At 42.3% G+C, this 10,312-nt stretch overlaps 1 protein-coding gene across 1 annotated transcript; it reads left to right on the top strand.

The window, feature by feature from the left end:
* The first annotated feature begins 3,628 nt into the window (after positions 1-3,628).
* TUBB6 (tubulin beta 6 class V) lies at positions 3,629-9,892 on the top strand. Its single transcript, XM_063299085.1, has 4 exons — positions 3,629-3,786; positions 4,549-4,657; positions 7,486-7,596; positions 8,093-9,892. Exons 1-4 carry the CDS (start codon positions 3,730-3,732, stop codon positions 9,154-9,156), a joined length of 1,341 nt encoding a protein of 446 aa, XP_063155155.1. The 5' UTR covers positions 3,629-3,729; the 3' UTR covers positions 9,157-9,892.
* Positions 9,893-10,312: the final 420 nt, after the last annotated feature.

Below are 10,312 nucleotides of genomic sequence, written 5' to 3'. Positions count from 1 at the left end.
ATCCCTGAACAGCATAATATCAATCATAGGAGGAGCCAGTCTAGCCAATGGAATTAATAGCTATTTATGGTATAAGGAAACAAAAGAAGACTTTGAAACAACATATTATAAGACGAAGTTTGTTAAAAATACGGAATCTTCTAAAAACCAGGAAAAGCCCAGTGATCTCATTATTAGCTTCACCATCAAATGCCTCTTATTTCAGGGATAACTACAGCAAGAAAGAATTAATTACATATGCCAATATGGTACATCTAGACTCACATGCAGCTTTAAGCTAAGGCCAAATAGGCACTGACCTAAAATGCCAAAGCTGGGGACGGGGGGCAAAGCTGCCCCTCCTTTTGAATCATTCTAAAAATTCAAATCTTCACATTGGCAGGAGGTGCCATCAGTTAATGTGGCCTCAGGGCACCATATACCCTTCATCCAGCACTGTCCAGACTCAGAAAACAGATTAAAGGCACAACAAGAATTGCTCCATGAAGGTAGGAATTTTCCATGGCTGATGTATTTACAAATTGCTGGAAGAATAAGAAGTGATCTCAAGAAAGGAGGAAGAACCCTGAGAAAGATGTCAGAATTTGAAACACTTATACAAAACCAAGACACCTACTTGGATATATATATATATATATATAGTTATTGAAATATGACATAGAGATGGAACAAGTAAAAAACTGTATGATAAAGTGGATGCAAAACAACAAAGAAGTAATCACAGTACAACAATGGGAAGAAATATGGAAAAAGAATCAATAAAATTTACCCCAAGCTACAATTTAAGGGAAAATTGGTACAAAATGGTACAGATGGTATATAACTCCATCAATAATTACCAATATAGACAAATCATATAACAATATATATTGGAAATGCCACAACAAAGAAGGAACATTTTATCATATTTGGTGGTCATGTAAAAAAAAACAACAACTCAAAAATACTGAAAAAAAATACAACAAAATATTCAGAAAATTCTAAAAATAAAATTTGAACTGAAACCATAACTATTTCTATTTGGTATAATTCCAGAAAATGTAAATGAAAAAAAAAATCACAATTTATTAAGATACATGCTGGCAGCTACAATGTCACAACATTGGAAAAGAGAAACTTTGCCAATGATACAAGACTGGGAAACTGACAATTTATCTCTGTTACAGAATCTAACCATATTTAAGCAGGAACATACTGCACATGACACAGCAAGGCAAACTTAGACATTTGGAATATGGTTTCTAGGAAAAGAATTATGAGAACTAATGAATTAAACAACCTAAACAGAAATGAGCAATAGCCTTCAAAGTTTAATGTTAAGTACAGCAGTCATGGAAACAAATGGGAGAAAACATCCCTAAAAAGTACTTCTATAATGTTTTTTATTCATGTTTTATCAGTAGTTCTTTCTTTATATCTTTCTAAAAATTTGTTAAAAGCTTAAAACCAAAAAAAGGGGGAGATGGGATGCATGTATTATAGCGCATATTACACACTCTGCTCTGTCCCTCTTTTGTTTGGATTTGCACTAACCCTAGAGCTGAATTATGTTATAGAGGCCCTTTCGTCAATCTTGATTCCTGGTGATTGCGTAGACAAGTCTGTGCACTTTTCTTGGTAACACATCCCAGCTGAACTGTTCAAAATCTTGCGAGATGAGGCTGTCAAGGTAATGCATGCTATATGCCAGCAAATTTCAAAAACACAAGAACGGCCGTCAGATTGGAAAAAATCAACTTATATCCCCATACCAAAAAAGGGGAACACTAAAGAATGCTCAAACTATCATTTCACATGCCAGTAAGGTAATGCTCAAGATCCTGCAAGGCAGACTTCAGCAGTTAATGGAGCGAGAATTGCCAGATGTACAAGCTGGGTTTAGAAAAGGCAGAGGAACTAGGGACCAAATTGCCAATATCTGCTGGATAATGGAAAAAGCCAGGGAGTTTCAGAAAAACATCTATTTCTGTTTTATTGACTATTCTAAAGCCTTTGACTGTGTGGACCATAACAAATTGTGGCAAGTTCTTAGTGGTATGGGGATACCAAGTCATCTTCTATGCCTCCTGAAGAATCTGTATAACGACCAAGTATTAACAGTAAGAACAGACCATGGAACAACGGACTGGTTTAAGATTGGAAAAGGAGTATGGCAGGGCTGTATCCTCTCACCCTACCTATCCAACTTGTACGCAGAACACATCATGTGACAAGCTGGGCTTGAGGAATCCAAGGCTGGAGTTAAAATTGCTGGAAGAAACATTAACAATCTCAGATATGCAGATGATACCACTTTGATGGCTGAAAGCGAAGAGGAACTGCGGAGCCTTATGATGAAGGTGAAGGAAGAAAGTGCCAAAGTTGGCTTGCAGCTTAACCTGAAAAAAACCAAGATTATGGCAACCAGCTTGATTGATAACTGGCAAATAGAGGGAGAAAACGTAGAAGCAGTGAAAGACTTTGTATTTCTAGGTGCGAAGATTACTGCAGATGCTGACTGCAGTCAGGAAATCAGAAGATGCTTAATCCTTGGGAGAAGAGCAATGGCCAATCTCGATAAAATAGTTAAGAGCAGAGACATCACACTGACAACAAAGTCCGCATAGTTAAACCAATGGTGTTCCCCCTAGTAACATATGGCTGTGAGAGCTGGACCATAAGGAAGGCTGAGCGAAGGAAGATCGATGCTTTTGAACTGTGGTGTTGGAGGAAAATTCTGAGAGTGCCTTGGACTGCAAGAAGATCAAACCAGTCCATCCTCCAGGAAATAAAGCCAGACTGCTCACTTGAGGGAATGATATTAAAGGCAAAACTGAAACACTTTGGCCACATAATGAGAAGACAGGACACCCTGGAGAAGATGCTGATGCTAGGGAGAGTGGAGGGCAAAAGGAAGAGGGGCCGACCAAGGGCAAGGTGGATGGATGATATTCTAGAGGTGACGGACTCATCCCTGGGGGAGCTGGAGGTGTTGACGACCGACAGGAAGCTCTGGCATGGGCTGGTCCGTGAAGTCACAAAGAGTCGGAAGCGACTAAATGAATAAACAACAAAGTCTAGGGCTAAGAGAAAGTGATTGGCCCATAGTCACCCAACTGGCTTTCATGCTAAAGGGAGGACTAGAACCTGGGTCTCCCCAGTGCCTTTGACCACTACACCAGATTGGCTCTCTAGGGCTAAATTATATCATTCCATTGTTTACGGAGGAGGGCACGTGGCCACTTACTATACTTTGGCACGGGCTGAAAAAGGGCTGGGCAAGCGCTAGGAAGTCTAACGTATGGCAGCCTCTGGCCCCCAGTCAGGGCCGCAACGGGGGGGGGGGGCAAGCGGGGCATGTGCCCCGGGCGTCACGCTGCGGGGTACCAAAATGGGCACTGAATCCATGTTTGCCCCGGGTGACACAGACCCTAGTTGCGAGCCTGCCCCCAATGTGTGAAAACAGCTCTTCCCAAGCGTGAGGCGAGTCACACTGGCACACACAGGCCCGGTCCGAGCAAAGGCTGGGCAGGGGCAGCGCCAGTTGCTGCTGCTGCTCCCCCCCCCCCCCCCCCGTCCTTCTGTGAAGTTGCCGAGTGAGCAAAGCGGGGAGGCTGAATCATGACCCGGGAGCCAATAAAAACGTTCATTGAGGCAGCAGCTCTGCACTCATCCGCCGAAGTGGGTGAAATACGGGCAGGAAGAGGGGAAGCGGCGGAGCAGACGCGTCGGGCGCGCAGAACGAGCACCATGAGGGAGATCGTGCACATCCAGGCTGGTCAGTGTGGAAACCAAATTGGAACCAAGGTATGGGAAAACGGTCCTCACCTTGCATGATAAAACCCATCGGCTAATTATAGTCACGGATGAAATCTATCTGGCAGCCGGTCGCGAGGGTTGAGCGTGAGTGGGAGATGAGCTGCTCTCCCCTGAAGGCGATCGCGCCTTCTCGTCTCACCCCTCCAGGTGCACTAGACGTCTTTGAAATCCGCGGGGAGAAGCCGCCCGTTTCATTGTTGTCTCACTGTTTAATGTCAAGAGGACAAAATGATCACTTCGCTGGGGGGAAAGTTCCTTTAAACTGCGGGCGCGCGCTGCTGGGCCAGAGGGCTGGAAGCCACCAAAACGGGAACTAGATCACAGCTTCTTTCGTGTTGACCATAAAAGGCTTCGGAAAAACCGAAACCAGGAAAAAAAAATGCTGAGGCGGGGGGGGGAGTGGGATAAGGAGATTAAAAAAGGAGACGGGGAGGAAAACTTCTACCAGGAAACGGACTGAGACTCTTAAACCAGTTTCTTTTCCTTTGGAACTTCTCGGTTCGTCTGCCGCCCCCCCCCCCCTTTTTCCCTGCTGGGCTGTTCCAGGCAGGAGCGGGAGGGGCTCGGAAGAGCCGCTCTCAAACATGCCAGGCATCCGGCAGCTGCTGATCCGACGCCTGCCTCTGAGGCCGCCTCTGTCCCTGCCGGCGATGGATGGCTGGGCGGGAGACAGGCAGGCAGCCGCGCACGTCTCCCTCAGGCTGGTGAGAACAGCGCCGCCCTAATTCTCCCCGTCCTTTCTCCTCGTAGTTTTGGGAAGTGATCAGCGACGAGCACGGGATTGACCCAGCCGGAGGCTACGCTGGTGACTCAGCCTTGCAGCTGGAGAGGATCAGCGTCTACTACAATGAATCATCCTGTAAGTGTAGAGTTGCAAGCCGCCCCGCGATCTCTTTCGGGGAGGAGAAAATGGGAAGGAAGCAACGAGGTTACTCACGCGTTTCCTGTGTAAAAATACTCCCCAATCTGGCACACAACAGCAGCCGCCCCCCCCCCCCCGTGGCCCTAGGATGCCCATTCCCAGAATTCCCAACCTATGGCTTGCTTGGTGGGAAATTCTGGAAATGTCCCAACATGCCTTCAGGTTTTAGAAGCTGTTCTATGAACTTAAGTAGCATAAAGTTATTACCAAGCTGTTTTATTTATTTATTTATTTAACATCAGGCAAAGAAAGCTGTCTTATTAGCATAATATCTACAATAGAAACATGAAACAGCATTTATTTTTTTAGATTTTTTGGATTTTTTAAATTTAAGTTCCACTTTAAGTATGGCATAGTCATAGGTGAACTGTGGTTTTACAGTCATACCACTCCAGAATAGAAGGCGAGACTGCACATCCTTTAAAATCAGTCGTACAACTGATTTTTTTTTCTTTTAATTTCTTTCATTTTTTTCTGTTGCCCGTATGTTTTAGGTCTTTTAATCCATACGTGTAACAAACATACATGTATAAATACTTTTAAAAATACATATGCTGCTGAAATAGGGTTGCTGGGGAGAGAGAGAAATGAAACACAGGAAAAATACATTATGATTTTAATTATATGTGCTTTGCTTTGGTTCCCAATAAGACAAAACTAGTGTCTGTCAGAGATGTCAGATTTCTCCATGATTCCCACTGCAGAAAGCACATCCACCAACTGAGATGCTCCGTTACACTGTTTAGTCATTCTTACTCTTGAGGATGTTTCTCGTTTCTAGTGGAAATCCTGTTTCTTTCTTATTTACTTTTACCAATCCTTGTACTGCACATGTGGTACCCCCAGTTTAATATATGACCCTGAGAGTCATTCTTTGTGGCCACACAGTGGGGCAAGTGGTGCTGCCTCAAGATTTTCTTCTGTTGCTGCCACCTTTAGGCCACTCCTCAACTGTTGCTGAATGCAAATGTTGAGCATGAGCCTGATGAAGAAGAAGCATGCCGTGGCTGGTTGCCACAGGTTATGCCAATCACCTTTCCCCGACTTAAATGGGGAAATCTCTTACTGAGCTGTCAGTTCACAGGAAAGGGAAATTAAAGCTCCTCTTCCAGTAAGTGAGAGAGCATTTGTGAGTTTTTGTGCAGAGGTCTGTGCATATTGATGAGTACAGTATGTGCATCTGGCTTCTGACATACCATCTTTTGCCTCCCACAGCACTTGGGGCAGAGAAGAGTTGCCCACAAGCACTTTCTCGATTGGAGAAAATTCACAAGTGTAAAGTTTGCAAAACCTCAGTAACTAGCAGTGATCAAGCCCTAAATGTTATGAGCTATTGTCCCAGTCCAAAAGCATGAAATCCTGCCATTCTTTATGGGTGTGAGCATGTTAAGCTCTGTCCTGGATGAATTCCAGATGAGCTAGTAGTCCATTCTCTCCTCCCCCCCCCCCCCCACCTTGCCCCTGCCTCCATGGCTCCTGACATTTCTGGCTGAATGAAACCTCCCACTAACTTCCTTTCCTATTAATGAAGCACACAAGCCCCATTTGCTTATTCTTGTTTCAGCTGATGGCATGATAGGTGGACAAAAGAGATTCTAATCACTGTGGGGCCGTGTTTGTAAGAGATGATAATGGCTGTGCTAGCATGACATACTAACCCAAGGCTAACAGAACCATCATTCTGATCCAAAAATGGCCAAGGAGATGCCTTTGGGAGGCCAAAAGATGAATGCAATAATTGTAATGGTATGTGGGAAAGACTTTGGGAGACTGGGCAAAGAGATGCTGCCAAGGGAAAGGTCAGGTAAGAGATAGCATAGCCTGCAACCAGCTTGGCCCACAACTGGATAGTGGGCTGGGTAAGAAGCTCAGAAGAGACCCTCCCTAGTTTCTCGGACAGTAAAGGAGACAAGGGGGAGGGCTGTACTTTCAGACTTGCAAGATTCTGTCAATGTAGCTGTACAATAAAGTAGAATTAGCTCATTGGTTGTGATTCCTATCTGATTTATCCTGTGAGGCCAACATAATGCATTTGTTCTTTCTCCAGAAATTGGTATGAAGAGCCACATCACTTCCAATGCTGTTTAATACCCTTTTAAATGATCCAGTAGGAGGCTGTCATTACAATATATGATAGCAAAGTACATTGTTTGCCTGTGAACAGAAAACTATTCGAACAGTGCCTTTGTGTGGATATCTGAAGAAATTAAGAATAGCAAGCCACCCTTTTTCTTTCTGTGTTGAACTATTAATGTCGCTGAAGAGACAGGCTCTATGAATACACAAGAAACCTTCTAGATGAGCTGAAACCAAGACTCTGTATAATGGGGGTTATAAAAGTGTTTAGGGACTGAAATTCTATGGTATTATTTTAACCTAATTTGTTATGCATCTTTGCTTCTTCCTCTCAACTGTGGGTTTTGGATGTATTGTTTTGTTTTTAAAATGGCATCAGCTTGCACATTTATATCCACATGTGCTCACTAAGATTTTGATATGACACCTAAAGGGTGGATGTGGGAGTGAGCTTTAGGGGATTTTAAAGTTGGGGTGGTATATGTATATTGACTGAACTTCATCAAAAGCCTAAGTAAAGACTTCAGTAGTTGTAAAAGACAATGAGACATTTCTCCAAAGAACAATAAGGAATTCGTCCCTCTTTTTGAGATCAAATAAAAATTAGGCGATGTAGATAAATATTCAGAACTTCATGTGATACATGGGTAGTCATTTTTTATTTAATGTATATTTCATTAATTTTTTAGCCCAAACATATGTACCTAGAGCAATTTTGGTGGACCTGGAACCTGGAACCATGGATAGTGTGCGATCTGGCCCTTTTGGACAACTCTTTCGACCTGATAATTTTATCTTTGGTATGTTGACAATATTCTTTTACAAAAACAAAGCTTGCCAAAGAAAATGCACTGAAATGCATGCAGTAGACAATGCTTATATACCCTTGCACATTTATAGTTTTGGTGGGTACCTCTTTTTTCACATTAACAAAACTTCATATGGGTAGCCAGTGCATTTTTCTGCAGCACTGGCTGGTGAATCTTGAATTTTTAGTAAAAGACAAAAAGCAACTGGCAAGCCCACCCATCTCAGCACAAATGGGTGTGAATGAAATTCTTGTGTTACTTGGATAGTGTCAGTATACCACAATGTACTTGAGTGTAAAATTATATGAAGCATTTCTAAAAATACTTTGGCTATTACTTGGCAGCTAGAGTTCCCAGTATATGATAATACTTAAAAGTTCTCTTGAATACATTTAAATTTATAGAGTTTTGGAATGGTGAACATGCACCACTACAGATGTTTTGAGTCTACCATTTAATAAATCTTACCTTTTTTCTATCATTTCAGGACAAACAGGTGCCGGAAATAACTGGGCCAAAGGACATTATACCGAAGGAGCAGAACTTGTAGATTCAGTGCTCGATATTGTGAGAAAAGAATGTGAACACTGTGATTGTTTGCAAGGATTTCAGCTCACTCATTCTCTTGGAGGAGGAACAGGTTCTGGGATGGGTACGCTTCTCATCAGTAAAATTCGAGAGGAATATCCTGATAGGATAATGAATACCTTTAGTGTCATGCCATCTCCCAAAGTGTCTGACACTGTGGTAGAACCATATAATGCCACACTCTCAGTCCATCAGCTGGTTGAAAATACAGATGAAACCTACTGTATTGATAATGAAGCACTGTATGATATTTGCTTCCGTACTTTGAAGCTTACCACTCCAACATACGGAGATCTGAACCATTTGGTGTCCGCTACAATGAGTGGGGTCACGACATCACTGCGTTTTCCTGGCCAACTAAATGCAGATTTGCGCAAGTTGGCAGTAAATATGGTTCCATTCCCACGCTTACACTTCTTTATGCCTGGATTTGCTCCCTTGACTGCTCGAGGAAGCCAGCAATACCGAGCTCTCACAGTCCCAGAGCTCACTCAGCAGATGTTTGATGCAAAAAACATGATGGCAGCCTGCGACCCAAGACATGGACGATATCTGACAGTGGCCACAGTCTTCCGAGGTCCCATGTCCATGAAAGAAGTTGATGAACAGATGCTGGCCATCCAGAACAAAAACAGTAGCTACTTTGTGGAATGGATCCCAAATAACGTCAAAGTGGCAGTTTGTGATATAGCACCCCGTGGCCTCAAGATGGCCTCTACCTTTATTGGAAACAGCACTGCCATTCAAGAGCTCTTCAAAAGAATTTCAGAGCAGTTCTCTGCCATGTTTAGGAGAAAGGCTTTTCTTCACTGGTTTACTGGTGAAGGAATGGATGAGATGGAATTTACAGAAGCAGAAAGCAACATGAATGATCTTGTCTCCGAGTACCAACAGTACCAAGAAGCAACAGCAAATGATGGAGAGGAAGCATTTGAAGACGACGAGGAAGAAATTAATGAATAAAGTTAATATAATACTTAAGTCTGAAGTGCTTGCTGTAGTGCTATTCTTTTCCATAATAGTATCATAGAGTTTAATTTTCAGAGACTAGGTAAATCTGGCTGCGGTTTTGTTTAGAGTGGATCACGAGTGCTTTGTACGAAATATGAAGCTAACATTTCTCCTGATTTATTTTCTTGCTCAATGGTGCTGCAAGGACAAGACTTTAACGCAAAAAATCAGGCTCAAATTCAACAGACTGAGCATTATTCCCCTCATATTCACTGGGTTGGCTGAACCTGTTTTGAAACAGTGATGTTAGACTCTTGCCCATTTAAAAGTGGGGTCATAAGCATATTAAGTCGTGTCTAAATTACTTAGGTCCCCCAGTTATATAATGTAGGCACTAGACTTAATAGGCTTATGAGTGTACCACTTTTGGCTTAGCACATAAATAAGATAAAGGATGTACTGAAATAAATAATTGTATCCAGCTCCTCGAAAGGAATGGAGATTTTTCTTTTAAGAAAGGGTTGTATCGTATTGTTTCCCCCACCCGCAACTGCGAATCTAAACAATTAATTTACACTGCAATCCTATGCACGGTTACTTGAAAGTAAATGTTTGATTCTGAATGGGATTTATATCCAAGCAAATGTGTTTTCAGAATTGCAGTGTTACTGAGTCTTTGTTCTTTTGTACCAAGCATTCAGCAGAGTTGTTGGGAAGAAACTCCATTAATTAAAAAATAATTTAAAAATGTAATTTTGTCTTCTGTATATTCCATGTTTATAAATTAATGCTTCAACGCTGGTGTTTTGAAAACTTTAAAGAAGTAACCTCTGAGGAAGTGAATGATTCTTTTAGAAGCTGAAGCCTTAAATCTTACAATACAAATGAGGCATATTCTGAGGCTTTAGGGCCACATATACCCTATGAAGCTCCAGAATTGTCCCAAACAGTTACCAATTTTCCACTTTATATGTGATAGAAAGAACGCATTAAATACACTGCATAGGGTTTAACTACTGTAAATGTAATTTTATTACACTGAAATGTAAATTAATTCACATGCAGTTCTCTTTCTGGCTCCAGCGACTTTGCCTTTAGCTCAACCTACCTTTTTGGAGTTTAGTGCCAGCAAGCATGGCCCCAGTCATTCACTTGGGTAATCCCCATC

This window comes from Candoia aspera, chromosome 3, assembly GCF_035149785.1.
Source record: "Candoia aspera isolate rCanAsp1 chromosome 3, rCanAsp1.hap2, whole genome shotgun sequence".
Taxonomy (NCBI): domain Eukaryota; kingdom Metazoa; phylum Chordata; class Lepidosauria; order Squamata; family Boidae; genus Candoia; species Candoia aspera.
The sequence above is the reverse complement of the archived record's forward strand: the minus strand, read 5'-3'. Positions and strand labels throughout refer to the sequence as shown.